The sequence below is a fragment of the Lytechinus variegatus genome, chromosome 1, assembly GCF_018143015.1.
Source record: "Lytechinus variegatus isolate NC3 chromosome 1, Lvar_3.0, whole genome shotgun sequence".
Taxonomy (NCBI): Eukaryota; Metazoa; Echinodermata; class Echinoidea; order Temnopleuroida; family Toxopneustidae; genus Lytechinus; species Lytechinus variegatus.
In genome coordinates this window covers 61,312,046-61,339,744 of record NC_054740.1, presented here as the reverse complement: position 1 = coordinate 61,339,744, position 27,699 = coordinate 61,312,046, and the positions used below count along the sequence as shown (strand labels likewise).

At 34.4% G+C, this 27,699-nt stretch overlaps 1 protein-coding gene across 4 annotated transcripts in view; it reads right to left on the bottom strand.

The window, feature by feature from the left end:
• The window catches only part of LOC121418826 (twitchin-like), a 130,214-nt gene that overhangs the window by 60,610 nt on the left and 41,905 nt on the right, over positions 1-27,699 (bottom strand). For all 4 annotated transcript variants that reach the window (XM_041613001.1, XM_041613016.1, XM_041613008.1 and 1 more), the window contains exons 21-38: positions 24,927-24,975; positions 23,693-23,771; positions 22,881-23,148; positions 19,743-19,817; positions 16,244-16,522; positions 15,483-15,577; positions 15,120-15,288; positions 13,867-14,136; positions 11,153-11,161; positions 7,500-7,781; positions 6,457-6,605; positions 5,896-6,046; positions 4,854-5,048; positions 4,113-4,220; positions 3,205-3,392; positions 2,196-2,307; positions 1,177-1,328; positions 656-785 (exon numbers count right to left, since the gene is read on the bottom strand). In XM_041613001.1, coding sequence (XP_041468935.1) covers positions 656-785; positions 1,177-1,328; positions 2,196-2,307; positions 3,205-3,392; positions 4,113-4,220; positions 4,854-5,048; positions 5,896-6,046; positions 6,457-6,605; positions 7,500-7,781; positions 11,153-11,161; positions 13,867-14,136; positions 15,120-15,288; positions 15,483-15,577; positions 16,244-16,522; positions 19,743-19,817; positions 22,881-23,148; positions 23,693-23,771; positions 24,927-24,975 — 2,760 coding nt within the window. The remainder of the gene's footprint in view (positions 1-655; positions 786-1,176; positions 1,329-2,195; positions 2,308-3,204; positions 3,393-4,112; positions 4,221-4,853; positions 5,049-5,895; positions 6,047-6,456; positions 6,606-7,499; positions 7,782-11,152; positions 11,162-13,866; positions 14,137-15,119; positions 15,289-15,482; positions 15,578-16,243; positions 16,523-19,742; positions 19,818-22,880; positions 23,149-23,692; positions 23,772-24,926; positions 24,976-27,699) is intronic.

Below are 27,699 nucleotides of genomic sequence, written 5' to 3'. Positions count from 1 at the left end.
GAAGTTGGTCAAGAATTTTAGTCCACATTTCTATGTCATGCTAGGTTTTACCTTACTTCTTCAATATACATGATAAAGACGAGTTACAATTTTTGTCTAATTGTTAGACTTTTGTCTAACATCCATTTGGTCTTGAACAACTTAGTCTATATCTATAAAGATGAACTTTTATAAACCACTTTTAATTTGAAAATGTAAAAAGTAACAAGCATACAAAGCGGAAAATAGACCAACCGGGCATTAGACTAGATGAAAACTTAGTCCAGGACAAAGATAAACTTTTATAAATCACTTTTTTCATTCCAAAACACAAGAAATAATAAGTAGACAAAGTACAAAATTAGACCAACTGGATTTTTTTAGCCCACACTATCTGGGAAGACTATCTGGGAAGTAGACCAATTGCTTGTTGACCTAGTGAATATAAAACTGCAATTAGACCAAATAGATTGCAGACTGAGTGAAGTTTTGCCGAAGTGGTATTAGACTATCTGGGCAGTAGACCAACTACTTGTAGGCCTGGTGAATATAAAACTACAATTAGACCATATTGGGTTTGGCCCAAGTGGTATTAGACTATATAATAAGAAGACTAACTAAACAAGTGCATAAAAATTAAGTGACAAGCAGTGGTAATTTGGAGGATCTTCCTTACCTATGACGGTGACCTGTGCAGTGGCAGTCTCGGTACCGTAGGGGTTCTGGACAGTGACAGTGTAACCACCAGAGTCTCCGCGGGTTGCTCCCCAGGTAGACAATTCAGTCTCGACTGGTGTGCTTCGCATCTGAAAACAAAATGGAAGACGCATTTTCATTGGAGATCTCGGTTAGGTGGTACATAACCATCAATGTATAACTTGAAATAAACCCAGGGTGAAGAAATTGGGTGTTGACAGTGTTGAAAAAAATTTGAATCATGAACCTCAATCAAAGCCCCTATACTTGCATGTATCCATAAAACAAGGAAATCTATGTGCGTGTCAGCCACGTAAAGCAAATATACAGGGCGAAAATGTTTCAAAAGGGAAATGTATTACAGAATGAAAAGTAGGAAAATATCCCCAGGGCAGATCAATCATCATTCTTCAAACGAAAACAAACTTTCCCCCATCCCCATCAGGAAAAGTGACAAACTATCCCTGCTAGCCACCAAAAAGAAGCGAGAGTCTTTAGTACCTTGACTCTTTCATCTCCAACGAGTTCCTTGGAGCTGTGAGACCACTTGGCTGTCGGGTAGGGGGTTCCTGAGAACTTGAGGTTGAGCTTGAAGGTCTGTCCTGCCTTCACAGTCTGGTCGCGCATATTCTTCAGCTCAAGCTTGGGTGGGACTGAGAGGGTAAAAAAATACAAGAATTTATAATTTGAAAGTAGAATTCCTGAAAAAAAGTAACCTCATATGATCTGACTTTAATCTAATACTGATATAACTAAAAGCTTAGTTGAGACTGGAAGGAAGGAAAAAAAATATCATTTAAGTGTACCTGCAAATAGTCGTCAAGCATAGGCAGTAATAATACAAATATGAAAAACAAGAATGTCTCATTAGATTTAGATTCAGAGTTTTATTTTTTTATTTCATTTACTTTTATATATACTTTTTTTAAAAACAATTAGCTCTTTATGCGCCTTGAGCACTCTACAGACTGGATTTGGTACTATATATGTCACATTATTATCATTATTTCTAGCAAAAATTGTCAATGCTTGTAAAGAAAGTGATGGCTTCGACTCCGGTAGATATAGATAACATGGTTTCCTACCTAAAACTGACATGAATAATTTTTGTTTGAATGTCCTCCATCCTTTATCCTCAGATAAATTTAGAGGTTTTGAATATGTTCTCATAAATAAACAAAATAATATAAAAAATCTTATTTGAGGTTTAGAATATCTATTATAATACTATCAAATATTTTTGAAATGATGTTCTGCATATTTTTAATAGTTCAGAGTAATGAGAACAATTAGCTTAAAATCGTGGCCCTTCATACAATTGCTATCTAACAATTATGAACAGAATTTGCGTCATATCTACAAGGATGAAATAACCAGAAATTTACACTCAAGTGTTCACATGAAGATTCAGAACTTGGACAAAAGTATTCCAATGTCTTAATTTTCACATTAAATTGATGTTTTATTCCGCAATCAGATCACAGACAAATCATAAATTGTGCGATCACGTGGAGACTTACTTTCGGGATCCTTTGCAGTGATTGATCCAGTATTATTGGATGGCTGACTGAGACCAGCCTCGTTCTCAGCCACAACTCGGAGATCATAGTCTTTGCCTTCTTCAGCAGGTACCTATGCAAAAAAGAATACCATTATTATCAATTCATCAGAAAAAAAAGAATACCATAATATTGCAAATAAGAAAAAATACCATGTTACTGCATATAAGAAAAGAATACCATTATAAATGAATATAAGAAGCAAATATAATGTACATAAGAAAAAAACCATTATAATACATATAAGAAAAAAAACATTATAATGCATATAAGAAAAAATACTTTATAATGCACATCAGAAAAAAACATTATAATGCATACAAAAATTAATTCTATAATAATGCATATATAAAAAAAGAGCAGTAAAATGTATTCAAGTTAAACTACCACTATAATGCATAATGCAGTTAGTTGTATACTTTTGATTCATACAATTCATATATGAAGTAAAGGGTGTGGGAAGGAAGACCTGTGGGTCATGGTAATCTTGTTAACCTTTTCCAAACCCAGGCAGCCCCTTCATCTCTATACCAGGTCCTTTGTATTATGTCATGTACATCCTATTGTTTATGTAATTTGTATTTTAAAATGCCAAATAAATAATAATAATAATAATCAATAGTAGGAAAAATAATTAGATTATAATGGTGTTCGCTAAAAACAAGGTTTGAATGTATATGGCTCAGTGTATAAGTCTCCGGACTGTGAACCACAAGGTCCGGGGTTCAAATCCCACCACAGCAGTAGCGTCCTTTGGCAAGGCGTTTATCTACATTTGCCACTCTCGACCCAGGTGTAGTAAATGGGTACCCGGTAGGAAGGAATTCCTTGAATGCTTGATGCGCCCGATCAGGTTAGCTGTGCTAAAGCCGGGGTAATAGTATGCAGCGCTTAGAAACATTTGTATTAAGCGCTATATAAAAAATTGCATATTATTATCATTATATATAATCCAGTATGGCCCACTCACAGTGAACTTGGTTCCCCTGATGGGTGATTTGTTGACCCTCTCCCACTTGCCAGTGTCTGGGTTGAGCTTCTCAACATGGTATCCCTGGACAGGACTGCCTCCGTCCTGCTTGGGTTTGGTCCATTCAAGAGGGATCTTATCCTTGGTGACGTCACCAACGACAAGATCTCCTGGTGAAGAGGCAGGATCTGTACAGAAAAAGGAAATGTTTGTTGTATCAACACTGACAGTTTATTTCTGTATCAAATCCAATTTATTTATTTTATGCAATAATATTTGAAGATATGTTGCAAAAACTTTTCATTTTAAGTTTGAGAGTTATATGAAATATTTAATTCTCAGCAACTGGACTAATGTGTGGTTTCAATCCAATTTTAATTTGTTTTTTCATATACTATATAATAATATTTTGAAAGGAAAAATACCAGTTTTGAAAACTATTGGATAAAAGAGTTTGGGAGCTATATAGACAGCTTATTTCATGGTAAATTGGCAAACATTTGTGGATAACAATCCAATTTCGATTTTTTTTTCTTTCTTTTATGTAATATATAATGATAATTGAAAAGGAAAGATATATTGCAAAGCTGGCATAATGTGAAAGTTACTAGGAAAGGAACAATCTATGGAAAAATGGAACATATTCATATTTAGTTTATCTATTAGAATAAGATCACAGGTTAATTATGATCTGGGGCCCGTAACACAAAGCTTAGCAGTGATTATAGACACATTTTTCTATGATTGATTCCTTTGACTACAATGTACAATCAATCGTAAAAATCAAGCGTACGATCAATCGCTAACCTTTGTGTTACAGGACCCTGGATTATCAGTAATTATGTCACAATGTATTCAAAGGTATTGGTCAGTTTTCTAACCCGTTAAAAGTTTGAAGCAGTACTCACCAATGGGTTCCCTGGCAAGAGCAGCTTTGCTTGGCTTGCTAGGCTCACTGGTTCCGACCTTGTTGATGGCTGAAACCCTGAACTGGTATTCGGATCCCTGGGTAAGACCTTCAAAGAAACGCAGGAAAATTCAAATCATCCCATGAAACATTGAAGCAGGTTATTTGGGGGATTTGAGCTTAAACTGTCTAACCTGCTAACAATTGGTACCAGACACATGGCCACATATTCTGTCTGAACTTAAACCATGTTCTAACTCTGCACTAAAATTATGGGAAGCCCAAAATCTCATAATCTTCTTTTCGTTGAATGATTCTTATGTTTATCAAAATCTTTTTCCATGCATTAACTGTACATTAAACTAATTTAGATATTATTCTCACATGGTTCTGAATGATTGGAGAGCCAAATAAGCTGATGAATTCAAACTCTTCTCTGAGAATTTTGTGTCACAGTTGGCTATCCATAGTTAGACTACAAGTTTAGACAAGAGTTTGAATTAATCCTGAGTTTAGAACACAGGCTATGATCATTTAACATAATAGCAACATACCATTAGAGATATTAGCACAAAGTAAACGAAAGAGAGGAAGGGAAAGAGGGAAAGGGAAAGAGGGAGAAAGAAAGAGAGAAAGAGAGAAAGAAAAGGATGTCAACTGGTTGGAAAAAGTGGAAACAGAAGGTTTGAAGAAACTGGCAGATAGTGAAGACAAGGTGTAAGAATGGACAGTGCAAACTCACCAGTTACGGTGTGCTTGGTCTTGTTGATGTCATCCTTGGTGGCCTTGGACCACCTGTTGCTTGAGGTCTCCTTCTTCTCCAAGAAGTAGCCGGTGATGGGACGTCCTCCGTCAAATCCTGGCTTGGACCATTCCAGAGAGATGCAACCGTTGGCGGTGGCTATGACTTTAGGTGCGTCAGGGGCATCAGGAGGTTCTAGAACCAAGAGGAGAAATATTGTTTGTATCATTGTTAAAATTGAATCAGAGGTAACGCGATTGCACCTCGAATGAGGTTAAGGCCCTGGTTTGGTAGGTTTTTCAACGTCATTCAAAATATCACAAATACCATGAAGAATCACAAATAAAAAGTATATCCCCTTTCACAGATATCACTTATCAAGATCACTACCATTACCAAGAATATTACCAACAACATCAGGAAAACCACCAATGCCCTCACAAAGAATATCAGCGATACTAAAGAGAATATCACCAATACCATCAAGGATACCTCCAACAACATAAAGAATACCACCAACACCATCAACAATCACTATCAAGAATACCACTAACACCATAAAAAATACAAAGACACCATCAAGAATATCAACAACACCGTCAAGAACATCACCAAGAACATCAAGAATATTACCACCACCATCAAGAATATCACCAAAGCCACAAGGAATATAAGCACCACCATCAGGAATATCATCACTCCCTTTAAGGATATCACCACCATCATCAAGAATATTACCACCACCATCAGGAATACACCAACACCGTCAAAAAGAATATCAGCGATACCATCAAAAACATCACCACCTTCATCTAACATCAAAGGCATTGCACCCACACGTACGCTGTGACCACCAGGTAGGTGTTTCATGAAATTGGTCAGCACTGACTGAATTGTCAGTGCTGACAATTTCAGTGAAATCCTTGGTTTTGATTGGCTGAAAGGCACAAGCTCTGACTGTTACTATCGTAACTGTCGGAGAAAGACAACTTGTCAGTAATGACAACTTTCATGAAACGGTCCCCAGATGATTATCCCTTACCTGATGGTTCCTTGCACAGCTGTGGTTTGTCGGTCTGGGTTGGTTTGCTGGCTCCCACAGAATTCACTGCAGAAACCCGGAAGAGGTACTCCTTACCCTCAGTGAGACCGGTGACTTGGTAGGTCTTGTCACGCACCCTGCTTTCAGCCACCTGTTAACACCAGAATACCACGTATAACTTGTCACGTTGGTCATATGATTGGCCCTGCCTCAATACATCAAAGTTTTTTTTCACAATTTTTTTTCATTTCTAGTGCTAAATAGGTTAATAACCATCTATTTTTTTTACAAATAGTTTTGTTGTTTTTTTTTTAAGCCAAAGGATGCTTCTGATCTCTGAATGCACTTTTGATTACCCATGAAATCCTTCATTGATTTGTGAATATTGTAAGCTCTAAAACATATATTTAAAAAGTAAAAATTCCTCCTACCACCCAAGACCTGATTAAACAATTACATCAGGAGCCTGTTTCATTAAGACTAATCATAATAACAAATGCACAATATCTACCAAAATTGAATTCTTGCAACAAGAGAAGAAGTTCTTTGTGACTCGCTTACCTCCCAGTTGGTAGCCCTCTTCTCTTTGTATTCCATCACGTAGTGAGAGACTGGAGAGTCACCATCATCCTTGGGGGCCTCCCAAGTAAGGGTGACAGTTTCCTCATTGTACGCTGTCACCTTGACATCAGTAGGGGATCCAGGAAGGTCTGTAAGGAAGGTCAGAGGTCAAGAGTATAGGTCAAAGATGTATTGAGATCAAGTAAAGAGCTAACCCCCAAATAATGTCATTACCATAATTTATACCAAATATTTGTACATGAAATTTTCTTGATATTAGTAGGGGATCTAGGAAGGTTTGTGAGGAAGGTCAGAAGGTCAAGTATGAAAGTCAAAGATGGATGCAGATTAAGGAAAGGAGCCTACATGTATTTGAGAGGAGATCCAAGAAGGTCTGCAATGAAGATCACGGGTCATAAAGTCAAGGACAAAGGTTACAGTTGTATAAAATCAAGGAAAAGACTATAACATGAGAGAATAGTGTAGTCTTGATATTTGGAGGAGATCCAGGAAGGTCTCTAACGAAGGTCAGAGGTCATAAGGTCAAGGACAAAGGCAAAAGAAATTAAGACATGGGGGCCTCATCATTGGAAACATTTAGAATTCAGCCAATTTCATTTTATCATGCAACTATTTACAATGGTTTTAAAACTTCTTAATCAATTTTTTTTTTTATATAGCCTCAGAAAGCATGATTCAATACCGGTAATCAACATTCTCATCATCTAAAACTGAACGAACAGATAAATTCATTCTCATTCATGGACTACTTTTTATTTATGTGAGTCAAAAGTAAAAATCTCAGTAAAATTGCAATTGACAGTCAAAAGCACTACAGCTGGACAGGGAGTTTTGGTTTCAAGTTTACTATACATAATACATTAAACATGATAATACCAACTGAACTAACCTGCTGACCCTTTCCAGATAAGAGGTACAATAATAATACTACTGAACAAAAAGTATGAGTATCCAAAATAATAAATGAAATATTCAAATTTCAAGAAAAAAGAATAAAAGGGAAGGGCAGTTGTTGTACTTACCAATAATCTTGACTTTGGCCGAGGCCTTCTGGCTTCCGTGCTTGTTGCTGATGTTGACAGTATACTCGGAGGAGTCGCTCCTTGCGCACTTCATGATCACCAACGTGGCGTCGTTGGGAGTGGAGATGATCTGGATGCGGTCACCCTCCGAGAGTTTGGTGGTGCCCTTGGACCATTCCACTGTTGGGGCAGGGGAGCCGGAGATCTCCAGGTAGAGTTCCACCTGCTCGCCGGCGTTGGCCGTCACGTCCTTGAGGGTGTCTGTCTTCAGACTTGGCTTCTCTGTTGTGGGGGAATCAGAAAGAATTACCAGAAGGTTTTGGCTAAACTTGAGTGACTTTACACCACAAATTACAGTTAAGATGGATTTCAATATCTGCTAAAAAAACAACTTTGCAATTATCATTTCAAACCACCACATATTAAAGTTGTGCAATAAATTTCCATTGATCATGGGTGCATTTCATCCCATTTCTCTTTTTTGTAATGAAAAGTGTACAAGACGTGCCATATAATATTGTGGACAATAGTGAGCCTGATAATATGAAAGGCAGAAAGACGAGGTGCCAAGAGTGAATATTAGAAAAACGCTAAAATCTGCAATCTTTGATTTTGATTCTCAGTAAATAATTAAAGTGCAATGTTTGAGGCATGCATGTTACAATGCTATCAGTAAAATTATTAAGCCATTATTAAAGCTCGTAATTTTCTAAAAGAAATTACTGAATTGCACATTTACCATAAAAATAGGTAATTATATCATCTTTTTAAGAATGTAGAATAAGTATGTAATGATAATTTGCATCTTCTGGAGCCTACTAATGTATAATTATTAGAATTCACTCAGTGGCAAGCTCCTTCACATGGAATAAGTTAAATATAACCTAGATATATTAAGATAGCTTATCATGAAAATTGATGACTGGTCTTAAGAGTTCACTTCTGTCTGTGTTTTTTTTTTATATTTTAAATGCACATCGTAAACCCAAGTCATTGTCAGCCTCTTTCTTGCTTACTTGTTGATTCATAGTTCAAATCAGGTGGATGTTTCATAAAGCTGTTCATCAAATTAAGCACAACTTTACAAACAAATGGATTGTTCTTAGGTGTTAGGTCAGCTACATAGAAATATATCATTTTTCACAAGAAAACATCACTAGTGGCGCGTAAAGTCTTTCATAACTCATGAACAGCTTTATGAAAGAGCCACCCGATTGAGGTTTTAAAGAAATTAAGAGCTCTCACAAGACAAGCTACAGCATAAAAGATCAAAGATAAGAACTGCCATTTTAACAAGCTTACTTATTGAAAAGCATAATAAAAATGCATTATTTACATGTACACATAAGCACATACAATTACACAGGTGTAGATCCGCTCGCACTTTCTTTTCATTAGGGGGATGGCGCTTTGTAATTACCGTATTACGTAATATCCCCTCCCCCCAGATGAATAGAACTTTCTGCGGATCAACACCATTGTACAATTACTTTGAAACAAAAAGTATTAGACAGCCAATGAAGCCGCTGAAGCATTAATCAATAACATTTTGATTACAGCCTACCAATTTGCACATATTCTCACTTATCTCTTTGTTTTTAAAACAAAATTTATTTTAATGCTACAAATCTGAACTGCATAATCTTTTATCTCTAGGTGAAAGGAGCCAGCCACAAAGTCTTTTTTTTTTTAAAAAAAAGCTTGCCATCAAGAGCAGAATAATGCACCAAAAGCTGAGAGATTTTTTTTCCAGCACACAGGTCAAATAGGGTGCTTTGCAAACTTGATTTCCCTTCTCTATTAAGCCCAGGCTCTACCAAAATAATAAAATGAAATTCTGGAAACAGATGTTATTTCATACAGGCTTTCATTTATATCAACTTGTATTAAATGTTATTCACATTTCACGTAGCTTGTACACTCAAAAGCAAATGAGTACAAGCAAATTGTGCACAGATGGTTAAGAAATGCATAAACATGATTATATTGTTGAAAATTTTAGAAACTGAAGTTTACATTATTTCACCTATCACCCAGATGGAATAAATCACATATAACAGGCTCAGGCATATATGAGGGGAAATATCCCCTAAAATTCAGTTTTCTCTGTGTAACAACTGACATTTAAATGTCAACAGGGCAAGACAAGTACAAAAGTACTTCCTCAACAATTGACACGTGACGCCACTTTGGTACACGAAACATCTTCTGTTGACATACAATTCATAAACATATCACTTTATCACAGCGAAACAACAAAAATCTAGTATTACAACCTGGCAAAAATGCTCCCATATTTTGGTGCATTTTCTGCTTGGCATGTTGCGAGCCAAAAGGTGTTCACAATCTAGCCCTAAACAGTTGCAGACAAAAACCCAAGTACAATTTTTAAAAAAATTACATTTTTTGAAGTTTTTATGATTTTTCAAAGCTTTAAATTCTTTCTCATGTTACATTTTTTACTAAGGGAGGTTCATGTTATAAACATAGAGGAAGAGAGAAATCCATTAAATATTCCTCAGAATGTAAAAGAAACAAATTTTCCATCAACAAAGTATTGTGAATAGTCCATAATGGACAGAACCTATATAATCAAATATTCTCTGACAATCATTGTGATTTTATATTTAAAAAAATAAAGATTTTTCAAACATAAATTCTTCAAAGAAATACAAAGCACTGTTTTATATTTTTCATTTTTTTTATATATATATTTTATATTGATAAATGAAAAATGCAAATTGCATGTTATTCTTAGGTCTCCATCTGCACTGATAGGGTCATGTCAACTTTCTGTCACCCAACACTTCAAGCTGCATTGTACAACAAAATGAGCTTTATTCAGACAACTTCATGTAAATTCTTCCCTACCTCAAATAGATACAAATTAATAGTAACATCATTGTTTTCTCTAAAATCAGACTGAAAAGATGCTTTTCAAGGAATGAGCCAAAGAAACAATTCTGTAAATCAAGTTATCTCTTTTTTTCCTCTGAGTGATATGGACAAATCCTTTAAAAATATTTTTGTAATTAAAAAGATAATGAATTTTGTTTTCTCTCCAACCAGGGTTTCAAAAGTGTATTATTGAATGATTAGCCAATATGGACAAGTCATTACAAGAAGAAAGATTTTTTAGAACAGATCTAGCAGATGTCATGCATCTCCAATTTAGAGCTTTTCCAACTAAAAATAGCATGGTACTTGGCACTGAAGTCAGTTTGGTTCAAATATTGTTTGAAGAAGGAAAAGACCATATAAACTAATGTTTGTAAAATGTCCTTTATCATACATAAAAAATAAACATGTGTTTACTTTATATTCTTACATTTATCACCTTAGAATCCAGCTACTCTACCTATATTGCAATAGTGATACATACATTTTGCAATACAAAGACATTTTCCATGTAAATTAGCTATTATTTAGGTCACAACACTTTCACTTGGCTATAATACCAACACCAGCAATTTGCCAATCACTCTGCTTTTAATGAATTCTTGAAACATATTACACTCAGCAGTGATATTAGAAAAAGAAAGACAACCTTTGCTAATCTAGGAACAGAAACATTGAAAAGATGTCAACATCACAGAAAAAAAATAACACAAGAAAATTTGTACTTGTTAAGGAAGGCAGTACCATTGACTTACCTGGCTTAGCTGAGGTTTTATTGTTTTGAAATATGAGTAATTAAGAGATATATGCAGGTTAATGGGAAAAGATTCAGAGCAAGGCTATTGTCTTCTTTAATCACATTCATAGGAACATTTCATAACCATATTTGGAATCAATAGTATATATATAGAAAGGAAAGAAGACATGCATTAAAGGAACCAATCACTTTAGAAACATGGATTTCAAGTTCCACTCCTTTTTAATATTTTTCTCATTTTTTCTTAAATGTAAATGATAAGATAAGTTTAAATGCTCTCTACCCCCAAGGCATGCATTTCCAAACACAATATCGTTTTTACTTGAAATCAATTTTCTATTTCATATGCATTACAAAAAATAGAATTTTAGATAGTTGTCATCTTCTTTCATTATTATCAAATCTTTGTTCATTTATATATCGTAGTATTATCTAACATCTCTATACATGCTTCCAAAGGAGGTTGGATATTGTAACAATATCTCTAGACTTAGCATGGCAGTCTTTTATTTCAATTAATCTGCCATTACTCTTCATAATGTATATTCCTATTATCCCTACTATTTCACATTTGTACATTTTTTTAATCATTATTTTATTCAATTCAACTTTTTTTTTTTTTGGGGGGGGGCTTCTTTTTAAATCTTAAGTGATTGGTCCCCCAAAGATAACCAGTTGTGATTATCATTAAAATCCTGTTTAAAACACTGAAAGGATAAATACTAAAAAAGGGACTCTAATAAGTCATATTTCTATTATCGAGACAATGATATCTAAGTTTGTTCTTCTACTACAAGATCTACAGGTTCTAGTTAAGAAGATTACTAGAAAACTAATCAGTATAAAATCTATTATGGTCAAAGTATTTCATGCCACTATCCTTCAGACAAAACCACCAGCCAGGGGGAAGGGGGCATTTCAGGAAGAGAGTTTTCATTGATTTTCACTTATCAATTTGCTCTCAGCCAATCAGATGAAAGTATTTCAGTAGCTTATAACATCTGTCAGTGAATACATGTATCACTGACAAAAACTCTACATGAAACACTCTCACTGACAGAGGAAAGAGGAGTCTATTTCTTTTTATCCATTGATTTTTTGGGAACAGTGATGTGATCGAAATCAAACTGAAAATATATGACAGAAATTGCAAGAAAATCAACACACTTTTTTTAATTGACAATTCGCCTGTTCTTTTAAAAGTGAATGATACATTCATCAAAAGACATATTACTTCTAAATAACAAAGAAAGGTGTTTTGTCTCTATGCTAAACAGGCTGAAAAGGATGAGTTAAAGGGCTTCATAATTCAGGGGACTATCCCTTTAAAGTGGTCTCAGTTTTAAATCTGACTTTAACTCCTTCATATCATATATGAAGGAGTTTGATGTCATCTATATACTGTCTATGGTGCCTAGGCTAATCTACATGGTGCTTCTAAAACCATCATTCCTCATGCAAGCACATTCCTATTTGCATTGTGCCACATGCACTGTGCAACCTAACACTTCCTGGTTTAATTTGGAATTTCGATTTCATTTACAGTATTCACAATTTTAAATAATGATTAATGTTTGGGAGATTACCACTCAAAATATTGTCATGAATAAAAATTTGTTTTCAGTATTCTACAAACTAAAATCTGTCATTTTCGTAAAATCCACCTCACAAAATATAATGATAGTATACTCTCCAACAATTAACAAATTTGCAAGGATATAATACAGAGCTGCCAACCTGAAAAAGAACATTTCAGTATTTTTAAAGCTGAAAATCAGTATTTTGATGATGACATCAGTATTTCCAATGAAATACCATAAGACAACACATAAAACGGAAACTTTAGAAATCAGTATTTTGCATGAAACCATCAGTATTCTTCTTATTTTTCAGTACTAAATACTGAAAATCCGTACTACTTGGCAGCTCTACTAATAAGATCTATATTTTGAAACTTTTAGAAAAATATGAAAGTGAAATTAATTGATTTCTTCCATAAATGTACTTGTACAAAATTAAAAAAAAAGGAGTGCTATAATTGACATTTAAAAGAAACACAGTAAACTTTCTATTCTGATATCATGCACAGGCATAGGAAAGACTCAACGGTGTAAAGTGGAAGAGTCAGCTAAAAATTTGATTTGAATAAATGTTGATCCTTGTACCAAAGCTAGCACTTGTCAGCACTTTTAAAGTTTTGCAGTATTTTAATGTGCATTGAATCAAATTTTCAATGCATTCTTTACTGACAAGAACATTTAAAATACAAATATCTTTGAAAAAAATACTATTTCTAATCCCATGTATGATCAAGGTGATCATAGAATGATACAACCACACTTGTTACTTAAGGCAGTTTCGCAAATCATGTACGTCCAATCCCTATATTCCTGAAATGATTTATCTCTATTTTCTAGTTTACATGAAAAGTTTTCACGCTCTCAAATTATCATGGTTAAAGTATAGTACATAGGGTCAGACATACAAAAAGGTTTAATGTTATTGCCCATCTTGAAAATTTTCTCGCAGCAGAGGAAGCAGTTTCTGAAGAAGGCTAAAAGAGAGAAAACCTGAAAATTTGTAATAGCTGACAGGTGCCCACTTTGATAGGATGTGGTCTGATACAGGATTACTTTCAGTGTAATTACATGGTGCTTTCCACACTCATTCAGTGCTTGAACAAGGAAAGAAGGTAAAAGACAAGAGACCTACCCTGGATCTTGAGGGAGGTGTAGGTGGCGTTGTCCTCGTCCATGGCGCAGGCGTAGCGACCCTTGTCCTCGGGCTGGACATCGTGGATAATAAGCTTCCTGGTGTTGCCGTCGGAGATGACCTCGAACTTGTCCGATGGTTCCAGGGGTAAGTTGTCCTTGAACCAGAAGACCTCGGCCTCGGGAGCCGTGACCTGGGTAAGGAGCTCGAAGTCCTCGCCAGCAAAGACCTCGGAGAGTGGGTCGAGCTTGGCTGACATGCTGGGTGCCTCTGTCAAAGGTGAAAGGTCAAGGTCAAAAATGTGAATATTAGATCTAAGTTGGACATTGTGAAAAAAAATATCAAGGTCAGGTTCATGACCCTTTCCCGCCATTCATAAAACTGATATAGGGAAGAAAGCAATGGTTATGATGTTTTACAAAATCACTGTAGGGAATATGATGCTTTGAACAAAATTAAAATCTTATCTTATTCTTTAAAAATGAGAATTTGTATATTAAAGGTTGAGTCCACCTCAGAAAAATTTCGATTTGAATCAATAGAGAAAAATCAGACCAGCACAATGCTGAAAATTTCATCAAAATCGGATGTAAAATAAGAAAGTTATGACTTTTCAAAGTTTCGCTTATTTTTAACAAAATAGTTATATGAATGAGCCAGTTACATCCAAATGAGAGAGTCGATGATGTCACTCACTCACTATTTCTTTTGTTTTTTTTATTGTTTGAATTATACAATATTTCAATTTTTACGAATTTGACGGATAGGACCTCCTTGCCTGAACCACAAAATGTTAAAATAATGGAATTCCACATGTTCAGGGAGGAATGAAACTTCATTTCACATGACAATGACGAGAAAATCAAAATATTTCATATTTCATATAATAAAATACAAAAGAAATAGTGAGTGAGTGAAGTCATCAGTTCCCTCATTTGCATACTGACCGAGATGTGCATGTAACTGTTTTGTGTAATAAATGCCATAACTTTCTTATTTTACATCCGATTTTGATGAAATTTTCAGTGTTATGCTTGTTGAATTTTTCTCTTTGTATTCAAATCAAGTTCTTGTTGGGGTGGACTTGTCCTTTAAATTTGATTAGTCCACAAAAGACAGTTGAAAACGTGCTTTCAGGATATATAAAAATCTTGTTTCAAAAAAAATTGACCAAAATGAGGTTCATGATGGAAATGGTTTGTAAAATTAGGCACAAATTATTTAATTTAACAAATTATTAATCCTGGACTCACCAATAACAGCTACGTTTCCTGAGGACTCCAGCTTGCCAAACTTGCAAGTGTATTTGCCCTTGTCTTCGAATTCAGCCTTGTCAAAGATGAGTTTCCTGACGCCCATTTCCGCATCAAGTCTGATGCGATCACTGCCAGTGAATGGCTTGCCATCCTTGGTCCATTCAACCTGTGCAGAAAATACAGGACAAAGCAAGGTGATGAAACAGAGAGATCACAATGTGACACATTCTCTGATTTTCATCTTTTTTTTTAAAGATCAATTAACAAAATAGCTATTCATTGTGAACTCTCCCAAGTGACTTATTGTTGGTTTTGGGGTGGCTGCTAGAACATTTGATAAATTATTTCATCTTTTAATACCTTGGCTTCTGCATCAGTGATCTCACATTCCAGGACTCCGGTGCGCTTCTCAACGATGCTGATATCCTGAAGCTCTTGAAGGAACTTGGGTTTGGCTAAAAACACAAAACAAACAATCAATACATCATTATAAAAAAAGCACAAAAATGTTTTAATTATAATCATAATTTCTTTATCCTTTTCATGCATGTTTTAAAATCACTATACTATGAGATGGTGAGATAGCTCAGATGGTATACATGTAGCATGGGGTTTTTTAATTCTGGGAATATGGGTTCAATTCCAACTTGGTGTGTCTCTGCCATGTAAGGCACTTATCCTCAGTAACAGGTCCCTCGTAGATGACCTGAAGCATTCAGTCCTCTGGTTGCTTGATTACAAGCATTCATGTTTTCTTAGAAATTAGGTAAAAACATGACCATCAATCACAACCACCAAGATGTTGAATGTTGACCGAAAACTCCCATGTTCAATGTTAAGAACTCCAACATGTATATCTTCAGTCTAAAGTATCACATAATTTACTAACATATATATGTATAGGCTACAAGATGAAGTAAAATCTCAGATATCAAATTTTTCTATTGTATTTTTCACTATGGTAACTTTGCCATTCTAGCAAGTAACATGGTAACGAGACTCATTAGCCAATCACAATCAAGGTAACCATGGAAGTTACATTATTGACAAAATGACAACAGTTGCAAGTCTTTTTTAAAACAGGGACAAGATACAATAAACGAACGCTCAAGGAAACCCACCTTTGACCAGCAAACCAGCGCAGCACTCCTGCCTGTCGACCTTGAGAACGACCTCTCCCTGGTCCTCGGCTGTCACTTTCTTGACAACGAGGGAGTGCTTGCGACCAAGCTTCTTGATCTCGTACTTGGGAATGTCCTTGGCGGTGATCTTCTTGCCGTCCTTGAACCAGGTGATCTCAAACTTGTCGCCGCTGAGCTCGGCCGTGTACTTGGCGTCAGCGCCCTCATCCACCTCCACCGTCTTGATCAACGTGATGAAGTCAATCTTTGGCTTGGAAGCTGCGGACAATGAAAGCAGTAAAGCGCATCTAGAAGAAAGGGACCGACTGGTTCTGTAAACCCCACATGCCAATGACTCTGATTATACATCACAAGCAATTTTTTTTCCTGAACGTCTTGATCATTAAAAACATCTGACAATGTCTTTGTTTGCTTATTCATCTTTATTCTGATATTTGAGAAAACCTGGTTTGGGCGTAGAATGTGAAGTCAGGAGGAAACAGGTACGGAATGCAGTCAAATACTTCAAACTATTAACATGATATTTTTATAGTAAATTTCTTTTGATGCATTATTGTATTGATCTAAATTCTTTTCACTTGATTGGAGACACAAAAGGCAATAAATGAAATATTATAAAATACTAACATAATTTGAATTCATTCTTTTTATGCATTTTTCATTGGAGTTAATATTTCATAATTTGAGACAATATTGAATACTAAAATAATACCTCCCAAGATAAAACCCCCCAAAATTTATGTTTTAGAATGTTCATCTAAATGACTTCATCTTCTTTAGATATGAACATAGTGGGACCTCAAACACAAACCTTTATGATTAATCTTATAAATTATTTAGTTTCCGAGGATTTATTACATATAGAGATTGATGCAATCAATCGCTAAAAACAACCTTATAATCAATACTATTAATCATAGGGAAATTGGTATCAATTTTCTCAATTGATTACGCATACTGATCAATGCAATCAACCGCTGAAACTTCCCTATAATCAATCATAAGGAAATTGGCATCAATTTTTTCCTACTGCACATATTAATGCAATCAATCATTGAGCCTTGCATTAAGGCGCCTCAGTATTCAAGTCTAGTATACAGTAAGATGAGAGCAAACAATATCTTTTTCTTTTCCGGAAAATTATAATCCATCTAAATCCCTTTCTTTATCATTCATTAGGTTAATAATATCTTGTGACATAATGTCCTATTACAAATCCAACCATTATTGTCCAGGTCAATATTGCATGTGATAACATATTTAGTTCAGTATAAAAATAAGCAACAAAATATCCTTAAAATGAAAATCAATGAGAGCTTGTGTCATTTCTCTTTTATATTACATTCTATCAAAACAACCAAGACTAATATCCCCATTTTTATCACAAACATTATACTAAATAAATGTGCATGCTTTTGGAGGTTTGCTGCAAAAAAATGCATTGCAGCAATAGAAGTAATTATACATTTTGATTGATATCATAAAGATAAATAAATTATCATTTGAGTTCTCAAAAATATTTGTAAATGTACATTGAAACATAATCTAACAAAGATGTTTAAATTTTGTTATCATAAAAAAACTTCACCATACATTTTTACATTACCTGTTGATGATAAACTCATACAATATTATTTCATCTGTAATATATTATGCAAGACGAAAGAGCATTTTGATTTCTCATGCTATATAGCTATTCAAAGCGAAGCATAGTGCAAAAGCTTATACCATCCGTACACTATATACCCAACAATAAGCACAAATCATTTGCTATTAATTTAGCTGCTTCTATATAGATTTCGTGCTTTTTACATGATAAGCATCTGTTTTGTATCCTCAAAATAAGCACTTGCAGTACGAAAATAAATAATCATGATGCAGTGTAATTTGATCCGTGCATTGACTTTTGACCCTTTAAATCTTTCTTAGATCCAACGTTGTATAATATTGTAAATGAACGTTTATACCTATGAAAATGTAGGTCAAATAAGCTTTGTTCTTTTTGGTTACACATGAAGAAATATATTCAAAATTACTCATAACAAGATACTGTGGAATAAGATTACATACGTTGATAGGTACATGTACATGTACTTTATCAAACGTGTTGTGGCTGGAAATACTAAACAGCACTCCAAGAGGTCCAACTATTCAAATCTTATCAACAAAAATGTGATACCCTATACATGATTAAATCTCCAAGTTCATAATCTATTACTATTTGTTTGTTGTTGTTTTTTTCTTACTATTTCTTCCAAATTCATGATTCTTCCAATTCATTTCTTCCAAATGAATAACATTCCAAATCCTTCGCTAGTGCACATACAATGTACATCTACATGTAGACGGCTTTTGATATCTATTTGCTTGCAGCGGTGGCTTGCTTGCGGAATTCATGTACCTCATTCCTATCTCGCCTGTGCCTAGCTTATTGTTTTTATTTCTTGTTGTGTAGTGAGCTTTTGGTGTATCGATCCAAGGAGATTTTGTGCAAATAAAAAAAATACCTGCAGGATAAAAATGTGATTAAGGAATTGGGGGACATTCGAGTGTCACCAAGGGAACTTTGGACGAGTACATTCCAGGAATGTGTTGCGTTCACCAGGAATATCTTTCATAACCCATGCAAAATGCATTCCAATTGGACTTGAAACGATCAACAAGAATACATGTACATGTAGCATTGCAAAGTGGGGTGGGGACATTCTGATGGGCGGGAAATTCGTAAGACTTAGAATTGCTTGACAGAAGGGTTTAAACCTTGAAAGTTTCTGAACATGGCTACTTGTGAGGAATTCAAGAGATATGGAGTATGATTGCAGATAAAATTGCAAGGTTTTTTCTTTTGTTTCTCTATCAAAATGATCAATAAAAGTTAAACTTGAAGTTGTTCAGAAAGAGTCAGGTCTAAACTTTGTCTCGTCATTTCAATTCTGGAAGAGCTTAATGACACATTAACTGTTACATGGCTTCATTGGTAAATCATTTCTCAAGAGAATCTACATACCCCGAACAGGTGAGCACACTCGTGGGATATATTTCAAGTGATGATGATTTTCAAATATCATCAATCAAATAAAAACAGAATATGGAAATGATTTATATGAATAACCATAAACAGAATATGTGTCATATCAACTCTTCAGACACTGCCCAACTGACAATCAAACTGAGAACAGCTTTTGGAAGAAAGTTATTGATAGCTTCAAATGCATGTCATTGTGCAGACATCTCCAGATGAGATATTCTAAAGAATAAAACAAAAATATCATCATTAATGATTCACAATGATGTCGGTTATTTAAGTCTAGAATTTTGTTCTACTTGAAATTCTGTATGTGCTAATGTTTGGGTCTAAACCAGAAATTGAGAATTTTCTTCCATTATCCGTAAACAGGTCGATTGTGGAGTTGTAGGCAGTGAGTGGCCCTCCTCAGTCCCATATCATTGTTTGAGGTGTTATTGTTTAGTAGCCTACCGTCCTTGGGCATGACTCCTTGCTTCTGTAGTTTCCTGTACTCCGGTTCACTCATCTGTGCCAAACACACATGCTCTGAAGGGGTTCAGGCGGAATAAAGACATGTCAGGACTTGAAATGGGGGGGTAACAAAAGGGGGGTGGGTGGGGCCAGGACCATTCCAGGGTCACGGCTTGGATTGGATCAAGCCATTGTTATGTCAGAGGGGTGTGTTGTACAAGAGCAACACGGGTGTAACCATTTGGCACACTGTCAAGGCTGCACAGAACAAGCTAACAAGGATGAACAGATCCAAAACAAAATTTGTCATTTTTTTTACAAATGACTAATAATAATGTAGGATTTACATGTATATAGCGCACGTATCCACCTTGTTACATGTACGTGCTCAAAGCACTTTTATATTACCCCGGTTAAGCTAGCCTACCGATTCCGGAGCTCACAGCTCCTAGTATAGTTCTAGTATAATTTATAAACAAAAGTATTTTAAAATCTTTTGGACCAAAACAAAATTCATCGGTATTGCTTGATATTTTTTTCAATTGATCAGAAAGGTTTCTATCAAAATGGTGAAATTAAAAAGAATTTTGAAAAATATCTTTTATGCTAGTTTTGTAACAATACCTATTTAATGATTTACCAGCAAATGGTTAAGCCAAGTTCCCCTTGCACAACAGTTATTTCCCTCTAACTTACAATAGATCGAATTGGTAAAATGTTAATTTTAGTTAGCTACTGAAATTATTTTGACATGCAATCATGCGATAGAAGATATGTAATAATATGGATAGCATGCTTATATAAAAATCTTAAAGAAAATGAAACTAATTATTTCATTTTGTACTTGTTACAGAAATTTCCCAAGAGGAATAGTTGAATTATTGTAAAATCTTTTGGCAAAAACTTCCTCTTTCAATAATGGAATTTACTTTAAAATTCATTCATTATCTTTTCATTCATCTTTTTTCATTTAACGGAAATTAATTGAATATCTGGAATGTATTAATTATAAACCAAAATAATCTGATATCTGACACTGATCAAACTATTTGATGTGGCGATCCAAATACAGCAGCCATGCTATTAATTCTGCATCATCTGATATTTCAATGTTACCTTTGTATGTTGTTTTATCTTATTGCAAGATAAAGATTACATTGAATTGAATAATGACTTTTGTCTTTTCCCTGTAAAAAGTCACAACGAGTTTGCTTTTAGAATATTATGAAGAATTAAAGCTAAGCCCCCTCAACTAACTGTTTTTTTTAATCATGAATTATGGTATGTGATGATTGGTTAGTAGTTATCATGGATTACAAGAAATAACATGAATATTACAAACATGCATCTGATGCTATAACAAACAGCATACCACAAGTAGACTACACAAAGTGATCTAGTCAATGTATATTGTGGTGTGTTTATACGGTCATGAAAAAAATCAGTAAAAACTCAAATCACCCATGCCCTTGGATCGAAAGTTTGATAATAATCTATTTCAATAATTATGCAACTGAATTGTATACTGCTTGTTAGTGATTTTTTTTGCCACTTCTAGCTGTAAGCCTAAAATTGTAACTTCTCAAGAAATAGGTTGGCATAAAAGAAGGGGATAAGAGTAAATTTGGCAACCCCAAAAAATGTTCAAAATTGCGGTCTTTGTATACATTGCAAAAGAGCCTCCAAGGTGTAAGTTGACACCAATAGAAGGAAAAAATAACCAAAATTCATAAAATGTTGGATTTTTTCATGCTCATCATAATGCTTCAATTTTTGTCTAAAGTATTTCTAAAGGTTATTAATTTTAATGTTATTATTTTTACTAATTAATCACATTGGCATTAAAGGGCATGAGTGTATTCATTTTTACTGCATATTGATGTACTAAATGCATTAAGCTGTATGAAGAATAATGCCTATTTTCTTCAATAGATAACTATAACTAATGTGAGTTGATGATTTGAATACATATGATGCGTATAAATAATTGCTCATGATTGATTCGAATAAAATTTATTTCAACATGCATGCTAATGATAAGTTTAGAATAAGCTGTAGAAGTGCTATGCTGTTTCAGTATCCTAGAATTAGAGCCAACTACTTCTAATATTGCATAAATTTTCTTAAGCAAAGAGAGAGAATAATGATGAAAATTATTGATATTATCATAGAGAAAATTATGTATGATAAACAGAAGAATATAAACTTTAGAAGCAATTATTTGAAAAAAGAAACTGTTACATTAAGGAAAGCAATAAATTAAACAAATTACAAAAGTCTTGTTTTAAGAGATTTAAAGAAAACAAATCTTAAGAGGTTATTTATTAAAATAATATAAAAAAACATTAAATGAAAATATTTATTCATAAGTTGATAAAAGCAAATGAAATAAATTTACAATAAAACATAACATATCAAAATTATTCATACATATATTCTAACTGCAAGAACTCCCTATCAAATCATAAGTTTCTTTAAAGTATAATAACAAAAAATATTCAATAAAATTATAATTTAGAAATTAATGTTCATGATTTATTAATGTCCATCAATGATGTAATATTGTTCTTTCACTATGAAATATGTAACTGTTTTGAAAACAATTATGGAAATACAATAGACATAAAACAACTCTGCACAATATCAAATGAGCATTTTGCATTCCTCTTGCATACTCAAAGGAATCAGGATATATATAAAAACAAAAGAAATAGACACATTCCAAGATAAACAATATGAAATTTGATACAGGTCATCATTTCTCCCTGGCTGTGTTCAAACAAATCCAGAAAATTGATTTTGCAATGAAATGGAAGTAATGAAATTTGGGAGAACTTGTCATTTGGATGGGAAAAAATGTCTTTTATTTGTTGACATTCAGTTGAACGATGACAGATGGAATATGCATGTAGATGCAATTGGTGAGAATTTCTCTTTTTCTTACTCACATACAGTGACCTTTGACCCGATCCTGAAGCATTCACGAAGGAAGCTGTGTTGGAAGCCAAATTCACAATTTGACTCGAAAGTATACATAAAAGTGTGAGCGTACTGAGCATGAGGGTCTGGCCATATCAACTAGATTGTATGTAGACTGATTTTCAAGGCCAAACCCCGGAACAATGCACTCATACTTACTATCGATGGTCACTTTGCATTTGGTTTCGGTCCCGTCGTCGAACTTGACCTTGTACTCGCCCTTGTCGCCGGGGCCGATGTCGTAGACTGTGAGCTCGACCTCGCCCTTGGCGGCCTTCATACGGCACTTCTTGCTGGGGGCGATCTCCTTGCCGTCTTTGAACCACTTGGGCTTGGTGCCCTCGAACTTGGCCTCGCACATGAGCTTCATGCGGCCCTCCTTCTCATTGACCTTGACATCCTTCAAGGGCATGATAATCTGGACAGGCTACAGATTAAACACATTATCAACTAATGAAGAATGAATATCTCAAATAAAGGACTGGAAAATGCTTATATTTTTTCAATTTAGTTATTTTCTCAATGTTGAAAATTACAAAATACTGTATCCACACGATGGCCTTTGACACAATACCAAGAAGGAAAAAAATGAAATTAACAATAGGTTGAAGAAACGGTAGAGGATGTGCATTATTCTTTCCAAGGTTCTTACATGCCTGAAAAAGTGAGGATCGAACAATTTCATGATGAATCTTTCTGTAGTCCAGAAAGCCATATACATGTATGGTTGATTCCTACACTACTGAAAATGGAACAATCTACATTAGCCCAAAATGCTGAATATCCAAGGCATTTCTTATGTTATTCCCCAATCGTGTTCTGAATTTATTGTCATGCAAAATGAATTGAATTAAACTGAATATCTTTATTGCTGGTCTGTGTTAGGAAACATGATCATTATTACTGATGTCTTACTGCTTACGAAAGCATTTTCATTACTTTAATAAAATAGAAATTTATAAAAATGTTACCTTAGCCTTCAGTCCAGGGGTCTCTTTCAAGTCACCCCAGTCCGGTTCCACGATCTTGGATTCCCTTCTTTCAACCTCCCTAAAGAGATGTGAGAACAAAGTGAAAATACTGAAGACCCTAGACGATAAATATACAATATTATATCAATAGAAAGCTGTAACACCATTATAGTTTCCTATAGTTAGTAGTCTCCCATTGTCGTTGATGTTGTAGCTGTGAACTATAGTTTTGATGTTATTGGTGACAATGTTATATTTGTTGGCTATAGTTTTGATGATATAGTTGCTAATGTTGTACATGTAGACGACTGGTGATTTCAAGTTCGGTGTTGACCTTTTGATGTTGGTGTTAGGTCAATTTCTACATGATTATAACACCAAACATAAAATGAAGATGGTCCCGAAAAGCCACTCACTAGTTGTAGAGATGTCAATAATGTGATCTGGATCAATTTCACAAACTCTGAATAAGTTTTGGAGCTAGGGGAAGCAATCCAAATTTCAACACCAACACCAAGGCCAACACCAGACTTAAAATCACCCAGTGGTGTTGATGCTGTTGTCACCAAATGTGTAATTGTAGACTATAATGTTGATATTATTCATAGTTGCCAATGTTAGTTTCTAGATTATAAGTGTTAAGGCTGTTCCTGTAATGTTGATGCTATAGTTGTGAATAATAGTAGACTATAGTGTTTAATAGTGTCATTGTCAATGTTGTAGCTATAGACTAATGTTTGTGCAGTTGTTGTCGATTTTGTACATGTAGGCATAGACTATAGTGATGACATTGTTGCAAATGTTGTACATGTAGACTATGTCGTAGCTGAAGAATAGTGCTGATACTGATGGCTCGAATGTTGTAGCTGTAGATGCAACTGCAGACTATAGTGTTGATATTGCTGTTGTAACTGTTGTAACTGCAGACTATGTTGATAGTGTTGTAGCTAATGTTGTATCTGTTGACATAGTAACTGATATTGTATTTATTTCATAATAACAAATAATATTTAATGTTTGGTGCTTAAGGTGCTCCTATATTACCCCAGCTAAGCTAGTCCACCGAATCCGATACTTATAGCTTTTTCAGGAATGTTTTCCTGCCAGTACCCATTTACCTCACCGGGGTTGAGTGCAGCACAATGTGGTTAAACTTCTTGCTGAAGGAAAACACACCACAGCTGGAAATCAAAGCCACATCCCTGTATTTATTTATTCAAATTTATATTCTCACCTGTGTTTGAGAAGAGCCCTAAAGTCCAGTTCATCAGTCTGTGCTTTCTCTGTAACAGGGATTCAACAAAATTCATAACATGTAAGTTTCAAGTTATTTTGCAAACGCATTTCATTTTTTAAAAAGACAGAAAAAGCTGTCGAACAGAGAGAAATAGTATAGAACATGTACTGCAAAATTTGGTTATGGCATGGCCAAGGTATGTCCCATATGTTCAGAGTACCCTTCAATATTGTTAGCACATGTTGGTCTTGGCCCCGTCTTATAAATACTTACAACTGATCCGATCGACCTCAAATATATCCATCAATGTCATATTTTATTCTACAGGAAATTTGCACAATGTCCTTTGTAAATTTAAAGAAAAGCACACAGAGTTATCAAGAAAACGAAGCATGTATGAATATACATACATTAAAAAAAATGAAAATTTCAATTTGATATTTGTTTACTTTAAGCTCTAATTGAGCTAACAGAAAACAAATCAAAGCCATGGTCACCAACTTATGGGGCGATCTACCTTGACCTTGCCCACATGTAGAAAAACAAACAATTATTCAAATTTAGCAAATTAAAGTAACTTACAAATTCAATACATTAATCCACCGAAAAACAATCCGAATTTAGTTTGTTTAGAACATCTTAGAATATTACACAAGAAAATATAGCAGTGGGGAATCATGGATGAGTGAGAGCAAGAAAAAATTGTCCATTTTGTTTGGCAACATTTTCTGAACCCCCCCCCCAAAAAAAAAAAAAAAATATAACAAAATCTTGGCCAAATGAAGATTTGACAAGCAAAGAAAAAAGGAAAAATAGGGGATTATTTCTAACCCATAAGGAGGTACTTCCTTATATTAATAAATCATCCAGATTCGCCACTGTCATATCACACAACCTTTTCTCATAATCCAATCAAATATCAGAGGAAATCCAAGTTTGTCAGGTAAAAGAAAACAAATCTGACAATATAATTGGAAATCAGGACATGGTTTAACCAAAGTGCCTTTGCAAATAGCCATCTTTTTGTATCATCAATTCATCATGATATCCCTGGAAGATTGCTTGTTATAAGCTATTATGAATGTAAATTGCATAACTCATAAATACTCATACAAACTGTGACATGTATGTATGATCTTCATGTAGATAAACAGATAATTTAAGAAGTATTACACAAATTAATTGTCACAATTGTTCATTGTCACATCATTGACATATAATGCCACACAGTTGAAAGGAAGTTTACAAACAAGTTCTTCATAGGGCATCTCATAACAAATCAGTGATAAGAATGATTTTCTTTGCAAAGGCTTTTGTGAAATGCAATTCTATACATGGCCCTGTATTCACAAAATTTTAATGTGGGATAAATTTATTGCTTGATTCATTGTGCTGATATTCCTCATTTTGCTCATATATAGGAGAAATCCACATATGTGAAACGGTGTTCAAGTTGTCAGGAGAAATATGAGGGTTCTTAAAACTACCTTGAAATTTTGACTAAGAAATTACAGATTTATTTCTGTTTTTCTTCATTTTTTATTTGTCTGATTTTGTTAGGGTGTTTTTCTTTAGAATACAACAGAATAAAGCAATCTATTATCGAAAAAAATATTTGTTTTTATTCTTAAGATGATTTTTCCCTGTATTTGTCAAATTATATGCATACATGTATTAAAGTTTGCTACATGTATAATCAATTGAATAATGCTTGTTTTACATGTAGATCCCTCAAAATGATTGTGTGTTGGAGACTTTATGCTTATATTTCTGCGATGGTAGGCATATTGAAAAGGATTAATTTATTTTTGCTAATTGTGTTGTAGTTATTTCATATGGTTGGCCGATACTCTTTATACATTAACTTGGTGAAAAATATCAGATTTGTTTTTATCCCTCGTGTTTCTTTGGATGCATTTCTGGAAGAAAAAAGATCTCCAGCCGTGTAGCCAAAATGTGGAATTTGTCTGACTATCAAGCAAGACGGCCAAAACCAGAGGAGAAAAAAAAAGTTAAAATCAACTCATCTTTGAATATGAATGATACTTATATTTTCAGTCGCATTCAGTGAATTTCATGGAATTTTCTCTTATTATATGTCAGTAAAAAGAAGATGCTAATTTCGGCACCAGATTGAATTTTGAGAGTTTTGCAATATATTTCTTGAGGCCACCGCACACCTTACGACTGTTCGCGATCCGATTTTGGAGCAAATTGCATTTTGCTCATTTTCTGAAAAGTGAATGAAACATATCATTTTATTTGAGGTTTGAATTAATAGAAAAAATACTAATATAACCATTTTGAAAGATTCCAAGCCTTTATTTTAGAGTAAAGGCCAAATTAGTTTCAAATTGTAGGCAATAGTATGACTACTATGACGTCATTACGACTAGATATTAAATTCGCTTTTATTCTAAGGATGCTAGCACGGTCACAGATTTGAACGCAGGTATTTGTTTGATGATTTAGAACATTACATAGTAAGATATTGCAAGTCTCAACATTAGCATCAAATTCTACTACGTTTTATTCTGAAATCGGGTCGCAGACCAATCGTAAGGTGTGCGGTCGCCTTAAGGAAGACCGGTTGGATATGGTGAGTGAAATGAACTTATTAAAATTATAATTTGGGGGTTCAGTCTTCAATTTGTATTAACTGAAAATAACCAATGTACATTGTCAGGGAATCTTAAATAGAGGCTAGAAGGAAAATTCAAATTCTGAATGACAAAAGAGAAAACTTAGTTCCTACTGCAATGATTATGCA